Genomic DNA, 20757 nt, shown 5'->3' on the forward strand with positions numbered 1-20757 from the left:
TTTACTCGGCATAACCCAGCCCCTAAGGCGGCCTTTAGTTCAAAGGCTCCGAGATTCTTTCAACTACGTTGGAGATCTATTTGCATATGCCCGCCCACTATTTGCATACGCCAGCCCGAAGGCGTCCTTAGTTCAAAGGCTCCGAGATTATTTCAACTACGTCACAGATATATTTGCATACACCCGCCCACTATTTGCATACGCCAGCCCCGAAGGCGTCCTTAGTTCAAAAGCTCCGAGAGTCTTTCAACTACGTCGGAGAGCTATTTGCGTATGCCCGCCCACTGCTCCTTTCGGAAACAGCCTCTGACCATCATGAAGCTGATTCGCTGGAAGTTGCCCGGGGGGGCGTGTCCGTCGCTCTATTCGGAATAACAGAAAAACATAACCGTAATATGGGCGGGGGGGGGGGGGGGGAGAGAGACTAGACCGGATGTTATTTCTAATGACCCGGAAACTGGTGTGACTAGGTTGCTGTGGTGGCTAGCGTGGGGTTAGTAATTTAGCCTTTCACTTTACGGGTGTCCATAAGAGAATAATTTGGGATAGGTGAATGTGCAGTTGGCTGTAGAATTAAAAGTGGATTAATGGTTTGGATGCCAGGTTTTAATTGAAAAAGGGGAAGGGGCTGTGTTTGTTGGAAGGCGACGATGTGGAATCTGCCTGTGGGGTGCCAAGTCCCATGGGCTCATCAATGCGCGGGGCTGGGGTGAAAACAGGAGTCCTGGGTGCTTCTGACAGAAGATTGTGGAATTCTGCTGTTTGAATCATCCAGTAATAGGATTTGGGAATCCAAGTGTTTTAGTAAACCTGATCTCATTGAAGTCTTTTGGTAAATAACATGCTTTAGCATTTAAGGGCCAGTCACGTTGGTTCAGTCTAATCTACCTCTCAGGGTTGTCATGAGGATGACCTGGAGGAGGGGGAAATTATCTTGGGTACTTGTTGGACATGAGGTAAATAAGTGATGTAAGGTTGACCAGTTTTGATATCCCCATCTTGTTGATGTAAGCTGGGGGCTGCTAAAAGCCCTTGAGTGAATTTGTGACTTGAACAGGGAAACTCCTCCAAATCTGGTTGCATTGATGTGTTGTTGGGTGTTGCGCTATTGTTGCGCTACTATGATTATTCACAAATTGATTTTTTTCCCCAATGTATATGAAGCAACTCAGGTAGTGAATGGTCCTGGTTGTGCAGTATCCAGCAACTTACTGATGTTGCCATTCTGTTAACCACTATAAATGTACCAGCTTAAAAATTCCATTGATTTCAACCCATATAAGTACACATGGATGGGATCTATTTAAAAGGCAAGACCATGCACTACCAAAAGGAGGTTGCTGTTTGCATTTTGACACATTTTGAAATGAAGGAGGGAGGAGGCAAAGAATGGGTTGGGAAGTCTTGTGGATGATTCCAGCCCCCTTTAGACAAACACAGAGGCCAGATTATAAGTATTTTGATAAATAAGATGATTTGTACAGTATTAGGCTGAAGGGGCTTTTTCATTTTAATTCTGGATTGTGTCGTTAACCTGCATGAATTCTGATGTTGTAGTCTCTCCTCCATCCTTAGAGTTTGTTAACCACTTAGTTGGGGTAATAAGAAAAATCAGAATAGCCCTCAGGTTTGTTTGATACGTTCCACAGAATGCAGTGGTAAAAGCTTTTCCTGTATTTCATTGCTAGTGAACTGCCTGACAGTAGTACAATATGTCAGAGTATGTAAAACATCACTGAGCATGTTGTGTGCAAGGTTGATGAAAAAGATCTAAATGACAGCACATCTGGCAGATGCAGGAGGTGAAGTCCTGGACAGAGCCTGAGTAAACCAGTTCTGGCTGGACTACCTGACCTTTAAGCCGATTGGACAATACTTGTATATAAGACTGAACAGATATGATAACAGTGTTGTTAGGGTTTAAGGAGTTTGAGCGGAGCATGCTGTCTGTCTGTTCTGTGAATCTGTAAATAGTTTTGTATATAGCTGCACTATAGATAAACTCACTTCACTGAAGACTCACTGCTTCCTGTGGTCTTTTGCCTATCATTGTGGTGCTAAAATTAGGCAGAAACTCTCCATGAAAAAAAAGTGTATGATTATCTCTTGGGTTTAAACTCCTGATACCTAAAGCTCATTCTTGACTCCTGAGTTAATATTTCCAGCATGTGGACATGTTCTCCCTTTGTAGAAGCCGGGACTGATAACAGTAGCTCGCCAGGATGACGCAGGCCGAAATCAAACTTTCTTCCCTCCTGCTGTGTGAGCATTTTGGTGAGATTGTGGAAAAGATTGGGACGCACCTCATCCGCATGGGAAGCCAGCCATTACGCATGATGGCTCACGACACTGGGATGTCGCTCGACCAGGTAGGCTGAATTGATACTTAAAAACAAGGTGAGCATTACGAAGAAATGCAGAAAGAAAGAGCTAGAATAAGTGCTCCATTACACTTCTCCCTTGCCCCAAGCCATGTTGGAAGATTTACAAGAGAACTGGAGTGGGCTAGCTTTCACTTTCTACCGTGGTACAGTGGTTAAGAGCAGGCACACTCTAATCTGGAGAACCAGGTTTGATTCTCTGCTCTGTCACTTGATCTGGGGAGGCTTATCTGGGGAACCAGATTAGCTTGTTCACTCCAACACATGCTAGCTGGGTGTTTGTTGTGGCAGGGGGGAAGGGAAAGGAGATTGAAAGCCCCTTTGAGTGTCCTTACAGGAGAGAAAGCGGGGATATAAATCCAAACTCCTCTTCTTCATAGGCAACCGTAGTGTGGCTGATGCACCTGCTTGACATGCAGAAGGTCCCAAGCTCTGTCCCCAGCATCTCTGGTTAAGGATCTTGGGTAGCAGGTTTTAGAAAAGACCATTCTTTTCATGGGGTCCTGGAGAGCCTCTACCACTCAGAGCAAACGGTACTGAGCTAGATGGACCAGTGGCATGATTCAGTATAAAGCCAGCTTCATAAGGCCATAAGTTCATGGTATTAAGCACATAAGAAGAGCCCTGCTTGATCAGACCAGTAGTCCACCCAGCCCAGTGTTCTCTTTTGCTCAGAGTCCAACCAATTCCCCTAGAGCCGTGGGGGTGAATCTATGGCACTCCAGACGTTCATGGACTACAATTCCCATCAGCCCCTGCCAGCATGGCCATGCTGGCAGGGGCTGATGGGAATTGTAGTCCATGAACATCTGGAGTGCCATAGGTTCGCCACCACTGCCCTAGAGGGTGTCATGGCCCTCGCAAGGTTAGCTCAGCTCCTGCCATCCTTCTTGTTACTGGGACCCTTCTCACGCTTCCGGCCTGAGAGAGTAATCAAGTCAAGAATGTTACGTGTTGTTGGAATGTGTATGTCTGGGTGAAACTGCCTTCTTTCCTCCCCCTTCTTCCCCTTCTAGCTTCCTTCTCTCTGGGAATTGTGTGTACTGCCTCAGTAGTGCTTGAAGGGCGTGGGGACGGGGAGGTGTGACATATTTCTGCCGGGAACATACGATCTATTACTTGCAAGAATCTGACCAGTTCAGACAATTAATTATCAGCCTCTTCATGCTTGCCATAAATAAAACAAAAATTCTACTTTCAAAGTACTGATTCCTGCCTTTGAGCAAATCTGGGGTTGTGACAGAGGGCCAGTAAACCAGAACATAAAGGTTCCACTTAGCAATCTTACTCTAAGGTCTGCTCTGTTTTCAGAGGTACTGCATTCTTATGCATAAAATTGCTGCGTCTTGCGCACAGTGAAGACGTGAAAGCTGTATGCATTTATTTGTAAAGAGATGGCAGTGCTTTGTAAAAGTTTGGAAACAAATGTAACTGTAATGTTTGAGAGGTTTTGATACCATTGTAAGGCATTGGTTGGCTAACTATTTGTCTCTTCTATGTGCTTGTTCCATGTCAGGTTGGGATAGAGTGACTGGCATAGGAGCTTTATGCCAGAGCCAGGATCTGAACCAAGCTCTCCTTGGTCCCTGATTGACATTAAGTTCTATGCCAGGCTAATTTATATGTTAAAATATATGTGTATGGGGCAGTAGGGTGACATAGTATAGCACAGTCTTGTCAGTTCTTAGAAGCCAAGCAGGGTCAATACTTGGAAAGGAGACCTCCAAAGAAGACTCTGCAGAGGAAGGCAATGGGATGTGTACCGAGCATTTCCTCCCTCTATCACAGGTTCGGAAGGCGCTATGCGTGCTTATCCAGCACAACCTGGTGACCTATCAGCTGCAGAAGCGAGGCTTGGTGGAGTACGAAGCCCAGTGCAGCCGAGTGCTGCGGATCCTTCGCTATCCCCGGTACATCTACACTGCCAAGACCCTCTACAGTGACACAGGTGAGCTGATTGTGGAAGAGCTGCTGCTGAACGGCAAGATGACCATGAGCGCCGTGGTGAAGAAGGTGGCCGACCGGCTGACAGAAACGATGGAAGGTGAGATGCTAGAGGGGCTTCAGCCCTGGGACTAAGGTAGCACTGGCGGGGACCAAGACCAGAAAAAGCGACTGATGCATCGTCCTTTTCAGATGGAAAAACAATGGACTACAGTGAAGTCTCCAGCACTTTTATGCGTCTGGCAGACACTCACTTTGTTCAGAGATGCCCGTCTGCCCCTGAGAACCTGGAGCCTTCAGAAGCCCTGCCTCCTCCCGTGCCCACACTGGTGTTCAACGAGAAGGAGATGTACACAGTTCCACGGCTGAATCTCGTAGGTGAGGGGACATGTGAAGTATGTCTTGATTGGTATAGTAACAGCTAGTGAATTTCTGAGAGCCAGGGCTATGTAGTGGCTAGGATGTTGGACTAGGACATTGGTGGCCAACCTATGGCACTCCAGATGTTCATGGACTGCAATTCCCATCAGCCCCTGCCAGCATGGCCAATTGGCTGATGGAAATTGTAGTCCATGAACATCTGGAGCGCCATAGGTTGGCCACCCCTGGACTCAGATCTCAGAGACCTGAGTTCAAATCCTTACTTGTTTATGAAGCTTGCTGGTTGACCTGAGACCAGTTGCATTTGCTCAGCCCTAGTGTGGGAACGTGGGCAGCAGATGCTGGAGGCGGACAAAGCGTGGTGGGCAGTGGTGACATTTTCAGTTATGAGTTTGAGACTGAGCAGGCCGCTTTTCAGCTGGTTTCAGATGAACAGGGGAACTGCGGATTGTGCTCAATTGAACAGCCTCTGTCTTCTCCCAGGGACGATTCCAGTGGCTCTGTCCAGGCCAGTCTCATCAGAGCTCAGAAGCTAAGCTGGGTTGGCCCTGGTTAGTACTTGGATGGGAGACCATCAAGGAAGTGCAGTGTTGCCATGAAGAGGCAGGCAATGGCAAACCACCTTTGCTCATCTCTTGCCTTGAAAACCCCATGAGAGGTCACCAGAAGTTGGTTGCGACTTGACTTCATAGAATAGAATTATAGAGTTGGAAGAGACCCCAAGGGCCATCAAGTCCAATCCACCTGCAATGCAGCAACACACCATCAAAGCACTCCTGACAGATGGCCAGCCAGCCTCTCTTTAAACACCTCCAAAGAAGGAGACTTGATGGCACTTGCCATCACCAGCTGTGTTAGTCCGTTTTAGCACAGCAGAAATCCAGTGGTCCCTTAAACATTACCAACATTTTTTTCCAGTATGATCTTTTGTGACTCATGAAAGCTCATTAACTAGTAAATATTGTCCGTCTTTAAGGGGCTGCCGGACTTTCCCTGAAGAACCTTTGGATATAAAACTCGAGATGGCAAGAATTGCGCACCTAGCACACCACAAAACTAACATTTCAGGACTCCCTAAGAATGAGAAACTTATTATCAAATGACGTTGAGGCTACACTGTAGGTCTGCCCAGAGCGAAATATCTGGCTTGCAAACCACGGGGCAGGTGGGGCCTGAGTGTCTCTCTACAGAACGAATGAAACCCTCACTTGTTACTTCTTTAACACTTCGGAAGATTGGTGGAGTAACTGGAAAGGGTGACCTTTTGACCCACAGGAAGGGAAGAGGAGACTCTGACAACGAAGATGACTGTGAACACAAGGTGAAGCGGCAGAAACTAAGCACAGACAGCAACGAGGTACTGAAATCTTTCATCTGAGTGAGTGTCTGTGGCGGGGAGGGGTGCAGTGTTCCCTACATAAGCAGATGCCGGACATTATTACTTGAGTTTATTTCAGTACAGCTTCTCCAAAAACATTCAGTGTGAAGTGGTTTATAGGCCATAAAAATAAAGAAGATATTATGTTGCTATCAAGCCAATGAACGTCTTGATTTCTCTGTCCCCCACCAGCTGCCATCTTAACCCAGGTCTTCAACAGTCTTTCTAAAGAGAGCTAGCCCATTTTCTATGGGCTACTTTCTCAGTTTCCTTCCCTCTTCTGTTGATCATAGAATCATAGAGTTGGAAGATCCCGGGGCCATTCAAGTCCAACCTACCAATGCAAGGGAAACACACAATCTAAGCCACTGTCAGATGGCCCATCCAGCCTCTCTTTAGAAACCTCCAAAGAAGGAGACTCTACACCATTCCAAGGTAGTACATTCCATTGTCTAGCAGCCCTTACTGTCAGGAAGTTTTTCCTGATGTTTGGAATTCAGGTTCCTTCCCTTCTGCTGAACCCATTGCTCCTGGTCTAATCTGGAGCAGCGGCAGAAGGCTCAAGCTTGCTCCCTCACCAACATGACATCCCTTCAAATATCTAAACATGGCTATCATGGCACCTCTTAACATTCTCTTCCCCAAACTGAACATACTCAGCTCCTGAAGTCTCTCCTCTTCAACATTCTTTCTAAGGACAACTAGCCCATTTTTCATGGGCTACTTTCTTGGTTTCCTCCTGTCCACTCTTCTGTTGATGGTGACGATTGGCTCTGCCATTTCTAGTGCCTTGCATGGCCCATTAAAGCTCACAAGGTGGTTTCAGGCCATGGTTGTATGGATTGGAGGCAAGGGACCTAAGAACATAAGAGCAGTAAGAACCAAACCAGCTGGGATCAGACCAAAGTCCATCTGGTCCAGCTCTCTGCTACTGCAGTAGCCCACCAGGTGCTGGGAGCTCACATGTAGGATGTGAAGCATGAGAAATGGCCTTCTGCGGCTGTTACTCCCGATCACCTGGTCTGTTAAAGGCATTTACAGTCCCTCAGATCAGGGATCAAGATTGGTAGCCATGCATCGACTTCTCCTCCATGTAAATCTGTCCAAAGCCCCTTTTAAAGCTATCAGGTTAGTGGCCATCACCACCTCCTGTGGCAGCATATTCCAAACACCAATCCTGCGTTAGCATTGAAGAAGTGTTTCCTTTTATTAGTCCTAATTCTTCCCCCCAGCATTTTCAATGAATGCCCCCTGGTTCTAGTATTGTGAGAAAGAGAGAAAAATGTCTCTCTGTCAACATTTTCTACCCCATGCATAATTTTGTAGACTTCAGTCATATCCCCCCTCAGCCGCCTCCTCTCCAAACTAAAGAGTCCCAAACGCTGCAGCCTCTCCTCATAAGGAAGGTGCTCCAGTCCCTCAATCATCCTTGTTGCCCTTCGCCACTTTTTCTATCTTCTCAATATCCTTTTTGAGATGCGGTGACCAGAACTAGACACAGTACTCCAAAACTGGACACTGGACAAAACTGGACCAGAACTGGACACAGTACTCCACAGTACTCCAGTACCTTAGGCAATCTGATCTGGAAGTCCCACCACGCAAAGTGGGCTGGAAGACTTTGGATGCTTTTCAGGATATATGTGCGAGAGGGAGAGACCCTGCCCACCCAGTGCAGGGGAACAATTGACTGCTTTTGTGCAGCTGCCTTTCAACTTCAGTGCAACTGGTGTGAGAAATCTTCCCAGAAGAACTGGGGCCCCCGTATTAGTCTGGACGTTTCACCTTGATCACTAAAAAGGCCTTGCATCACAGGTGTCAAACTTGCGGCCCTCCAGATGTTCATGAACTACAATTCCCATCAGCCCTTGCCAGTATAGCCAATGCTCATGTTGGGAGGGACTGATGGGGTGAGACCGTGAGCCTCGGAGAATGAGGAACCCTGGAGAAATACTTTAAAAAAATTAAGAACTGTAATAGTCGTTAAGCCTGTGCAGAGTAGATGGAAACAATTTCTTTTTGTTTCTATCCTGCCTTTCCAGCATCATGCAGGTATGGTGACAAAACTGAGGAGCTCCCAGAAAGTCTCCCATGAGGCAGTAACTGGACCCAGACTTGATAACACCAAGTTTTCTGTATCTTGTGTCCTTCAACCATTCCCTGAGGTCCATGCTAGGAACCACACTCGGGGCAGCTACAGACGTCTGGCCTCTTGAAACCGCAGGGGAAACAGCCCATGCTCCTTGCCCCTCAGAAATGTAGAATTGATGCCATCAAGAAATTTTGACCAAGTTTATACTCTCGGCAGGATTCTGTACTCACTGTCCTGGAATTTATGTTGGAGAGGACTACTAGAGGGTACATTGTCAATTAAATATTGTCTTCGCATTGGATAAGCCTATACATTCTCTTCTGCTTTCTCCCAATTGCATCTCCTCAGCCCCCGCCTGATGATGGAATCTACTGGCAGGTCAACATTGACCGTTTCCATCAACATTTCCGAGATCAAGTGATCGTCAGTGCGGTGGCCAACAGGATGGACCAGGTGCGCTAGAGTCTTCTCTGGGAAGGCCCTCAAAGTCTGGGTTGTAAACTCACTGGGGATCCCTTGCCTGCTGATGCCAGGACATTCCCACCTCCCCGGGAATCCCAGATAAAAGTCCCAGATAAAAGATCAGTTTTGCACATTATCCAGCAACTAGCTGGACTCACCGCAGAGTGACATTCAGCAGTGGCCAATCCCAGCAGTCTGATGGTTTTCCCATGTGAGACGTTTCAGTAAAGGTGGCTCCTTAAGCCATTAGACATTCCAGTTTGATTGGGGCTGAAACTCTGCTCTGGGGCTTGCTGAAGGTGTCTGCCTGTGTCTGGACTGTACCACTTCAGACTACGAGTGGTAGTTCATGTGAATGACTGCCCCTCCATATGTAGAAGACTAGCATGTCATGGAGAAGGTGTCCAGCATAGTTTTTCCCCTAGAGTTCTGTGTTTTGAATGTGGAGGATTCTTTTCTTTTTTTAAATGGAGAACCTGTCCTGCCCCTGAGAGTCTGCTTTGCCTACCGAAGATCCCAGCAGGAATCCTTCATACCTCCAGTTAAAGATCCAAGGTAGCAGGTGTGGAGGGAAAAGCCTGAGATTAGGGAAAGCTGCTGACAGTCAATACTGAACTAAATAGGCCAGTAGTCTGTCTCTGTATAAAAAAAAGAAAAACAGTTGATTATATACACTGTTTTTCTCTACCTCTAAGGCACAGGTGTCAAACTCGTGGCCCTCCAGATGTTATGGACTACAGTTCCCACCATCCCATATACCAGCATCATGCACAGCGGGGGATGATAAGGCTTGTAGTCCATAACTATCTGGAGAACAGTTATTTCTTCTAGAAAGAATCTCAAAGAAGCTTACCATTGTTTTCCCTCCTTCACAGCAGACACCTTGTAAGCTAGGTAGGGCTTGTCTCTATCCCACCCAATGTCATCCAACAGACTTCTTGTGGAGGAACAAGGAAACAAACCTGATTCACCAGATTAGAATCTGCTGCTCATGAATCTGGTTCTCCAGGGTAGAGTCCCCCACTGTTAAATGCTCTGCCGCACTGGCTCATGTATGGATTCCTATCTGGAGGGATAAGCGTGGCTCTCCTTTTCCTGTCCCTGCAGACAAGCAGTGAGATTAATGCTTGATGCTGCGTGTGAGTGAGATTACCACCTCCAGCGCCACCATACACCCAGCCAGCTGTCTTCTTGAGGTGAAAGCATCTGCTCAGACTTTTGGGCTGACCAGAGGGGTTCCAAGTCACCTCACCAGAGGGACACGTGCCAAAGAACCGTGCGACAAGGTCCCTCTTTCCATTCCGGGCCAAATGAACTAGGTGGATGGAGCTATCGCGTCTGTAGCTGGAACATTCCAGCATCTCCAGCTCTGAGAACGAATGAGGGCTTGCATACCTTGCCAAGCAGTTTCAATTGCTTCAATACTTGTTCTCTAGGAAATGCCAGTGATGGTGATGGGTTGGATATTTCTGCACATATGAGCCCTGCTGGTTCAGACCAATGGCAACATTTGGCTTGCCTGGCTTTGACAGAGTCACCTGGAAATTGTGCCTCAGTGGCAAAGCTATTGTTATTTTACCCTATATTTATAGCCATATATTTACATACCATATATACTCGCCTATAAGTCGACCCGAATATAAGTCGAGGCACCTAATTTTACCACAAAAAACTGGGAAAACTCGAGTATAAGACTAGCGTGGGAAATGCAGCAGCTACTGGTAAATGTCAAAAATAAAAATAGATACCAATAAAAAATGTTGAATATTTATTTCAAAGAAAAACAGTATGGTTTCAACAATAACTTTAAAAGTTCTGAAGTGGAATATATAACTCTCACAGACGAGTATCTCTTCGAGTTTCATGGGGAGAGATGCTCAACAAGATCCTTACTCAAAAGTCCGACCAGGTTCTCCTTCAACAGGATAGCTTATCATGACACCGGTGAAGAAGATGCTAGCGTGGTGATGGCAACTACTGCCAATGGGAGTCTTTTGCAGGTCTGCAAACTCAGCCATTCACTAGTGTATAGGTTTGGGGGGGGCTTTTGTGCTGAAAAGTATGAACTTATCACCTTGAGATACATATATAAGGTACATTTGAGGGGAAACAATACTCTCAAACACAAAAAAAGAGGAAAGAAAGAACTCAGAACAATGCAGGAAGCCTCAAAGATTGAGCTGGAAACTATAAAATCTATAACAAAATTATATTTATCATACCATGTACACAAAAAAATTATTAAAAACATGGGGCGTGGGATGCAGGCTACACATTAAAAACAATCAGTATAAACTGTTACAGAGATCTCAGACACGGTTGATGATGCAGTCGTTATAAATGATCGCTGCAGGACCATGTGCGTTTTGGTTTATTTGGCCTTCCTCAGTGGTCATGAACGCAAAACAACATTATTAAAGGTAACACATCCAGAAATACATTTTTCAAGTATCTTATTTGAAAAATGAGAAACTTTTATATCTTGTGTGGCCTGGTGTTTTTTGATAATACCCACTGCAAGTCTTTCACCATTGAAATTGCCTCACGCTGAAATCTGGTATTTAATTAGCAATTTCTCTGGGTGGGTGTAACGTTAACCAGTGATTAAAAACAAATTGGCCAGCACTCTGCTAAGAACCTTTTACATCTGCTCTTCTTAGGTTTAACGGTATTTGAATAGGCACAGGACTTCCCTGTCTTATTGGTCCCTCCATCTGTGTGCGTTTGTGTCTTTTAAATTAAAGATATTCCGGTCACTTCCAGCTGGTTACAACATTTCCAAGCAGATTCTTGACCAGTACCTCACCCTGTTAGCGGATGATCCGGTAAGAAATTTGTCTTTGGGATTTTAAATAATTATGTAGAAAAGTACATTGGGAATAGGATGCTCTTCGATTCTGTGTTTCTCAGACCTAACAAACATTGTCCACTCATTTACCTTTCCCCACAGCTGGAGTTTGTTGGAAAGAAATCTGTGGTGCGGCGGTGAGTGGCATGTTACGTGATCAAGTATCTTTTGAAATCATTTCTTGGCATAAAGAGGTCAATTGACAGAAACCAAAACAGGCGTTAGGCGATGCGGATTCAGGAGTCATTTAAGAGTGGTAGCTCATCTCTTCATGCCCGTCCCGCACTTTTAATGTACAGCAGTGTCAACTTTGCCACGTCCACCAAAGGTGGGCAGTTCCCTTCATGCTGCCCACGTAGACTGAAAGTAACTGCAGCCGAGTTGCTAGGCTGGAAGTAAACATGGCCTGCGTATGAGCTGTGTGAACTGGCAGTCTGGGTGAAAAGTTCTTGCACTCAGGCCTGGCCCCAGCCAAAAGATGAGGGTATAGGACTGTGGTGGCGAACCTTTGGCACGCCAGATGTTATGGGCTACAATTCCCATCAGCCCCTGCCAATTGGCCATGCTGGCAGGGGCAGTAAAATGCGTATAGTCCATGTATCCTGAGTCTGGGTGCTAAAACCTGCACTATTATAGAAAGGGAACAGGTGGCCGAGGGGCCCATGGCAGATGGAGCCTGCGGCCAAAACATTCTAGAAATGTTGGCACTCCTGTCAAAGAAGGACATAGGTGGGCGTCTGTAGAGAGACCTTGTGGTTTGGGAAGTGGGAAAGCCTTTGAGAACAAAGAGAATGCAAGGGAACTAGCGGGAACGGAAGAGAGGAGCAGCTGAAACAGGACAATCCTCATTCCTGCTCTCTCATGTGAGAATGAGAGCTTTCAAGAGTTGCTTATCTCCATGGTGTAGAATGGTAATCTGCAGGAGTGCAGTCAGAACTCTGCTCACGACCTGAGTTCGATCTGGGAAGCTGATTTCAGGCAGCCAACTCAGGGTGGACTCAGCCTTCCGTTCTTCCAAAGTCGGTAATATTTACCCAGCTTGCTGGGCGTGAAGTGTAGAAGGCCGGGGACAAACTACCCCGTAAGCAGTGGTGGGATTCAGCAAGTTTGTACCACTTCGGCAGAACCGGTTGTTAAAATGGTGCTTGTGAACAACCAGTTGTTAAATTATTTGAATCCCACCACCGGAACCGGTTGTTAAATTGTTTGAATGCTACCACTGCCCGTAAGTGAAGTCTGCCTAGTCAATGTTGTGATGTGGCATCACCCCATGAGTCCGTGATGACCGGGTGTTTGTACAGAGGTTGACCTTTGGCGTATCTCCATCTCGCAAACAAAGAACGCTGACTTTTGTGGGCCGGGGGCAAAAACGTTTATCAGCCCATCTGCTTGCTGGATCTAATAATGTGTTTGCCTCAAAGAATCAGAATGCCAAATCTTGTCCAGTTTAGCAAAGCCTCTTTGTCTGGAGATGGCTGTTCTGGGCCTGGGTGGCTGGGCAAAACAGCATTCAGCATGCTTGGCTTCAGCTGGTACCAAATTGGGGTGCTGTGTGGTTTCTGGGCTGTATGGCTGTGTTCTAGCAGCATTCTCTCCTGACGTTTTGCCTGCATCTGTGGCTGGCATCATCGGAGGATCTGAATCTCCGCCCAAGCTCTAGTGTTGCATGATGCTCCTTGCCTACTTTCTCCCATTTTTTCCCCTTAACCTTCTCCCAAACAGACCTTCACAAGGCCTTGGCATCTCTGGCTACTGCGACACTGGAGTCAATCGTTCAAGAAAGGTAAAGAGAAATCCTCGTTAAGCGTGTTGTTTCTGGCTTGGAGTTGGAGTGCTTGAAAATGTGGCTTGGAGTGAGAAGGCAGGCGTATGAAGCCTGACTGAATTTTGGCTGAATGTGGAGGCACTAGAATGAATATGCTTCTTGGTGTTTTGGGACTTTCCAATGGGGGGAAGTTTCAAGGCTTTCCTGAGCTCCCTGCGCCACTGGAAAACTGTATCGGAGGAGGTGGGTGGTCCCATTGCCTCCAGTTTTAGATGAGGCTGCAAAACAGCATAGTCTAATGTCAAACTCTGGCCCTCCAGGTGTTAATGGACTACAACTCCTATCAGCCCATGCCAGCAGGGGCTGCTGGGAATCGTAGTCCACGAACATCTGGAGGGCCTGAGTTTGACACCTCTGGATCAACTGGAATAACAAACCAAGGCACCTCGAGAGAGTGTAGTTTTAAAATAAATTCCAGAGTGATTATTTAAATATGACATTTTAATTCCTTGTATTTTAATCTCTTGGAAGTGCTCACTATCTCCCCAAATATACAGCAGAATAACTTGGTGTAATTAGTAAAGATACGTGTACTTATCGGGGTGGGGAAAGGTTCCCTTTTCTTGTTTTGAACAGAAATTCATCTGTATAAAGTCGGCCTTTCGTTTCTGAATTATTTACTTGATTTTACAGGTCTGCTGTGCATTTTGAATTTTTTTCCTATAGCCTTGAGACCTAGAAACATGGAAAAAAAGGCCAGATTATATCATGGAGTCCTTTCATTATATTGCATAATGTGTACAGAGAAGAATATTAACTAGCCTAGGAACTTTCATACTTGGAATGAAGCACTTCATGATTCTCCTTTCCTTCCCCGCTTTAGGTTTGGTTCCCGTTGTGCCCGAATCTTCCGTCTCCTCCTGAGGAAGAAGCATTTGGAACAGAAACAAATAGAAGACTTTGCCATGATTCCTGCGAAAGAAGCCAAGGAAATGATGTACAAGATGCTGTCATCTAACGTTGTCACTTTGCAGGTATCTTAAGCATAAGCATTTTATTGTCATTGTTCACGCACAACGAAATTTACAGCAGCATTCCTCTCCTTGTGGTCATCTTCCTCTCCTTGTGGTCATCACACTTTAGTCGTCACACTTTTCTCGATTGGCTCTAGTTTTCATAATCCCTTAATCTGCAAAACCATTAATCATTAGTTTATTTTTTTTTCTTCCATCCAAATAATCTACCCAGACTTTCCAGCGGTCCAATAAATTGACTAATGCAATACCTTGACTACTCAAACTACTCGAACATGTTGTTATATAAAAATGCAAAGCATTATTAGGATAATAATAGTGAGTGTTTCCTCTCCCGCTTTCGCCCCTAGGAAATCCCCAAAACTCCTGATCATGCTCCTTCCCGGACCTTCTACCTGTACGCAGTCAATGTGCTCTCCTCTGCTCGGCTGCTGCTCCAGCGTTGTCACAAGGTATCACAAATATTGAGCTGATTTTTTTTCTCAGTGCAATATTCCCTTGTCTCCCCACCCCTTTCTTCCATCGACTTCTCCTAGCAAAGTAACTGAAAACCCTTTCCTTTCCCTCCATTTTAGAGCGCAGCCAATCTGATTGAAAGACGACAGCACGAAACCAAAGAGAACAGGTGAGCGGGATGTCATGGGTCGTTAGGATAAGGCCTCGCGGCTGGAAGTTTCCCCCCCTGGTCCATTTTCTCCAGCTCTTTTTCCTCCCAGGTAGTGGTGCCGTAACACAGCTGTGTGAGATCATGCAACTGGTAAGACTCTTGCAGGTTTTTGTTGTGGAGTTGGAAAGCTTGCCAAGGCCAGTTGAAGACTTGCCAAGGCCAGCGTCAATTCCATCACCAGGGGCTGAGCTTAGAAGAGCAGCGTGAATGCACTCTAGCCTTATGCACAATGCATGGGGGATTCTCCTGTCGAAATGAACGAGAGCTGAACAACAAGAAGAAGAGTTTGGATTTATACCCCACATTTCCCTCCTGTAAGGAGACTCAAGGTGGCCTACAAGCTCCTTTCCCTTCCTCTCCCCACACCTTGTGAGGTAGATGGGGCTGAGAGAGTTCTGAGAGAACTGTGACTAGTCCACAGTCACCGGGCAGGAATGTAGGAGTGTGGAAACACATCTGGTTCACCAGATAAGCCTCTGCCACTCAGGTGTAGGAGTGGGGAATCAAACCTGGTTCTCCAGATTAGAATACCCTGGGTCTTAACCACTACACCACGCTGGCTCTCGCTGTTCCGTAGCGTAACCTTCCCCCACCTTTTTGAACTTGCAGACCCGTTTGGAATTCTGACACGGCATGGTAGCCACAGCAATAAAATGTCTGCCGCAGGAAGCGGAAACAGCCATAAAATTAACTTCAGTAATACAGTGCAAATCCTTGGGCTGTGGTGGCAGCTGCTGCCAAGGCAGCATTAAAAAGAATCTGCACAGCCAATCAGAAGCCTTGCTGGGCAAAAGTCCTCCCTGGCCCCACTCACTTCTTAAAAACACTTGTCGGGGTCCAGAAAAGGTGCCAATAGATGCCGTGGCAGCCATAGGTACCCTGTCTTAATGGATTGTTCCCTAGGTTAACTGATCAATGGGAGTTCAGATTCCCCACCTCCAACACTGCGGCTTCTCAAATCAGCCATGATTAGACTGAAGTGTCCGTGTAACCTTAGGGGAGGGGTCATGGCTCAGTGATTGAGTACCTACATGCAGAAGGTCCCCGCTTCATATCCCAGCATCTCCAGTTTAAAGACAGACAGGGGATAGGTGACATGCAAGACCTCTACTTGAGCCCCGAAGAGCAACTTCCAGTCGGAGTAGACTGTACGGACTTGACTGGCCAGTGGTCTGCTCCAGCATAAGGCAGCTCCATGCTTGTCCATTGCAGGCGCCTGTTGGAGAAGTCCCAGCGGGTGGAGGCCATCCTTGCTTCGATGCAGGCCACGGGCGCAGAGGAGGCGCAACTGCAAGAGATTGAGGAGATGATCACGGCCCCAGAGCGCCAGCAGCTGGAGAGCCTCAAGCACAACGTGAACAAGTGAGCAGAGAGGGAGAAGGGAAGGCGGGGGACTCCCACCTGCCTACATTATAGGGAGGTGTAAGAGCCAGAAGCACTTAGGATTGTAAAAGCTTCTAGTCTGGCCTTGCTTGCAACAGCATGAGGTGATGGAGTGGACTGTACCACTTCAGATTTCAGGGGGAAATGCCACTTTTGGGTGCTTCTTTCCTTTGAGAAAATAGCAGGGGGTGGGGGGGAGTTCCAGGCACCTCGCTCCTTTCTATGGCGATGTTTCTATCTGCTGGGTGTATGTGTTTTTTTTTTAATGCAGAAGAGAAATTTACAATTTTATTTCTCTCCCCCATCCTTTCCTCTGAAATGGTTCTGTCCAGCCAGCCACCTTATTTGGCAGCAGGTGTTGATCAGGCCCTCCACATGCGGTTTTCAGGCACACTTGTGCTGCAGAGCCTTCGGACAGACAGCCTCTCTCCACCCACCTGACTCCACGGGATTGTTGAGAGGATAAAATGAGAGGTAGGGGTTGGAGAACCACCCTAAATTCCTATGAGAAGGGGCACAGTAAGCAAAATGGGATAGGCCCTTTTGTGACCTTGAAACGCTTACAATGGTTTGGCTCATTTTCCTGCTGTCACCAGAGGTGGTGAGCAGGAAGTACTGACAACAATCAAGGAAGAAACCATTATAAATTACAAGCACACTGGTCCTTTGTTGCCTCCAGTAGGTGGGTGTATTCCCAAGTGACATCACTAAGTGACATCCCCAAGTGACATCACTCAGAAAAGATATTACTACTTTTGTTTTGTCTTTATAAAGTCACAGTATCTATTGCTGCATATTATAAACAAAGTCTGTCTCCCCCAGGTCAACTGGGAGAATATTTATTTTCTTCGAAATGAGCTTTCTTAGTAATGCTCATTTCTTTGGTGGGGTATGGTCCAACTTTTACAGCCTCTATCACTTTGATTAGCCACAGTAGTATTTTTTCTTGACACCAAAGGCTAACTAACGGGAAGGTTCCTTGCACCAAGGAGAAGGTGCTATCATTTGCAGAACAGAGTCATAGGATCCAACCATCCATTTGTTATCTAGAATTGAACATACACATACCACCGAGGAGGAGGAAGAGGAGGAAGAAGAAGAAGAGGAGAAGGAGGAAGAGGAGGAAGGGGAAGAAGAAGAGGAAGAAGAGGAGGAGGAGGAAGAAGAAGAGGAGGAGGAGTGGAAAGAGGAAGAAGAGGAGGAGGAAGAAGAGGAGGAGGACGACGACGACAATTACTTTTTTAGTAATGATGACGACGACTTTTTAAATAATGACCATGACGTTTTTAGTGATGACGAAGACGTCTTAAATAATGATGACAGCGATGATGACTTTTTAAGTGATGACGAAGACGTCTTAAATAATGCGACAGCGATGATGACTTTTTAAGTGATGACGAAGACTTTTTAAATAATGATGACAGCAACAATGACTTTTTAAGTGATGATGAAGACTTTTTAAATAATGACGACAGCGATGATGACTTTTTAAGTGATGACGAAGACTTCTTAAATAATGACAACGACAAGGAAGAAGCAGCAGCAGCAGGCTGAGAGAGCTCAGAAGAATTGTGAGTAGCCCAAGGTCACCCAGCTGGCGTGCGTTGGAGTGTGCAGGCTAATCTGAATCCTCCAGATAAACCTCCATATCCCAGGCGGCAGAGCGGGAAATCAAACCCGGTTCCTCCAGATGAGAGTACACCTGCTCTTAACCACTATGCCACTGCTGCTTAGGTGCTAAGAGAATATCTGGCCAGTGTTTTCAAGCAAGCTGTTGCTTAGACCCCCAAGGTAATGCCCCTTATATGCAACAGAGAGCAAACCAGGAAATTGGTTGATACATTTATGCTTATGCCTGTAATTCTTTTTTCCCTAAAAGGATCGATGCCAGCGAAAACCAAGTTGATGAGACCATTTTCCTCCTGGAGTCGTACATCAACAGCACTGTGAAGCACTGAGCACCTTCCTGCCAACTGGGAAAAAAGACTTCAGGCAACTGAGAAATGCATCCCTCTCCTCTGCTGCAGAGGGCTATTGGGTGGGGGAGACGCTTTCAGTCGCTGATGGGCCTTTGTTTATTGTATGTTTACTTACAAGAACATTTAAATAATTTATTTGTTGATACAACCAGTTTGGAGGGTGCAAGGGAAAAGTGAGGTGGAGGGATTGTCCCAGGAGGCCCCACTGCAAGCCAAAAGTGTCTTCCTTAGTCCACCTTTTCGTGGCTCAGGGTCATCCTCAAGGTGTCTGAGAAATAGAACTAAGCAATTTGTTCCGTCCTGAATCATTGGAAGTGATGCGAAAACTTTTCAATGCCTACCACTTAGTATGTTTTTAACGCCTCTTCAGAAAAGGTTCTTAAAGTCGTATTTCTATAGCTTCAGCATGTTGAGTCTGGGTAGAGAAAAGGGCTTTGGGGGACTGCAGGTATTGGAAAGTCTTCTGCAGGTGAATCAGTAGGATTCAGTTTGACTTTCTGCTTCTGTTGTAGCTGAGGAGAGAAGTTTTGACTCTCGAAAAGTTACGTTCTGGAAACTTTTTTGTTTTTTTAAGATGCCACTGGACTCGAATCTTGCTATTCTGCCGACCAACATGACTACCTGCCTAAAACAGACTTTTTGCCTTAATATAGCTAACGCACCTCTTTCAAGAATGGTCTCTGGTGTCTAGTACCTGTCGCTGGTAAATTGCTGTCCTTGTATTGTCCCTCTGTTGCCAACTTGGGAAGCTTGGATGGGGCCTTTAACAACCATTTGTATGAGTTTATCTGTTAGCCTCCCCAACCCCTGGGTCTGTGCAACTAAAACTTCTGAGTTGAAGTAGCTGCCATTTCATTCCTGGAGCACAGGCTTGCAGGTTTATTATTTTAAAAGTGTGTGTCGTCTCATTCAAAATTAAACAGCCAAAGCAGCTTAAAAACTGAGGGCCGCTTAGAAACATCGAAAGCCTAATCTACTCAAGCAGCGATTGGCCCATCACCAGATCTTATCACCAGTCAGACCTGTTCACAGGGGAGGAGGTGGTCTTTCAGGGAGCCCCCACCTTAGGTGGTTTAGGATTTTATAAGCCAAAACCATCACTTGAAACTTGCAAAAACCTTTTAATGTTTGTAAGACATCTGTAGGATGAGAACCAATCAGTGGCTGAGCAGCTGTTGCAGTTCCTAAATGTAATCACACAGAGAACATAAGAATACAACATAAGAATGCAATGTTGGATCAGACCAAGCTCCGCCCAGTCCAGCAGTCTGTTCACCCGGTGGCCAACCAGGTGCCTCTAGGAAGCTCATGAACAAGACGACTGCAGCAGCGTCATCCTGCCAGTGTCCCACAGCACCTAATATAAGAGGTGTGCCCCTCTCATACTTCAGAGAATAGCTATGCACCCTGACTAGTACTGAATCTGTCTAGTAGCCATGGTTAACCCTATCCTCCATGAACATGTCCACTGCTTCCCAAATTGGCAGCCGTCATCACATCCTGGGGCAGAGAGTTCCACAGTTCACCTACGCACTGTGTGAAGAAATACTTTTGTCTGTTTTGAATCTCACATCCTTCAGCTTCAGCGGATGACCCCGCGTTCTAGTATTAGGGGGAGAAAAGCTTCTCCCTGTTTATTCTCTCCACACCACGGTATTGGTGATCCAATCTGGGTGCTTCCCAGGCATGGATGTGACAGGCAGATATCCTCTCTGTTCCAGGAGGGGGTTTGGTTGGTTAAAAGCACCTGGTCCCACCGATGACACTTGAGCGTTCATGGAAAAAGAGATCTAAGAGCACCCCTGGTTTGTCAGCCTCTTGGGGGAGGATAGAGGCTGGAGGGAAGTACACGCATCAACCCATAAACTTCACCTGTTTGCAGTTCATATTTATAGCTCACATTATGCCCCTCAGAGTGAATAGCCAAATTCTAATAAAAGCAAAACGGGTTTCCGGTTCCGGTCACCGAGTGGAAAAGACGCCCGCTGCCAAGCTCCTTTTAATTGTATTTTTTAAGATAAGTCTTCTTTGATATAAGATAAGCTTTTATTACTATAAGCACGCCATATTATGTAGGTCCTTCTTTTCAACTGAATGGGATAATTTTTAATGATTAAAAGAAGAACCGGGCAGCTCTTCTATCAGGCGTCTTCTTCATTGTTTTTTTTTTCCTTACTGCTTTGAAAGGACTGCAGATAATAAGGTACGAACTGACCTTGGAAAGACGGTAGACTGAGTGTTTACTTTGCAAACGGCTTCTGCAGGCACTAAAACTTTTATACAAAGAGACGTGCTGGTTGCTTAGAGGAGACAATTTATTTGACAATTAACTCAATCCTGATTATTGGAGGTCTCCCTTAAAACTCTGTCGGTTAGGAAATGATGTCCTTTCAGTTCTGAGACCTCTGTGATTCCTGTGACTTACAATATCAGAAGCTCTAAT

General features: G+C 46.1%; 1 protein-coding gene across 1 annotated transcript; it reads left to right on the top strand.

Annotated features, from left to right (window-relative positions):
* The first annotated feature begins 282 nt into the window (after positions 1 to 282).
* On the top strand, positions 283 to 20260 carry POLR3C (RNA polymerase III subunit C). The gene is given in 17 exon segments (XM_048504383.1): positions 283 to 390; positions 2192 to 2369; positions 4170 to 4425; positions 4518 to 4720; positions 5986 to 6063; positions 8525 to 8629; positions 9746 to 9758; positions 9761 to 9834; positions 11383 to 11463; positions 11589 to 11602; positions 11636 to 11646; positions 13209 to 13269; positions 14135 to 14285; positions 14636 to 14737; positions 14861 to 14910; positions 16165 to 16314; positions 18215 to 20260. Coding segments are annotated over 16 exon segments (1575 nt in total). The 5' UTR covers positions 283 to 390; positions 2192 to 2222; the 3' UTR covers positions 18294 to 20260.
* The last annotated feature ends 497 nt before the right edge of the window (positions 20261 to 20757 follow it).

This window comes from Sphaerodactylus townsendi, linkage group LG01, assembly GCF_021028975.2.
Source record: "Sphaerodactylus townsendi isolate TG3544 linkage group LG01, MPM_Stown_v2.3, whole genome shotgun sequence".
NCBI classification, from domain to species: domain Eukaryota; kingdom Metazoa; phylum Chordata; class Lepidosauria; order Squamata; family Sphaerodactylidae; genus Sphaerodactylus; species Sphaerodactylus townsendi.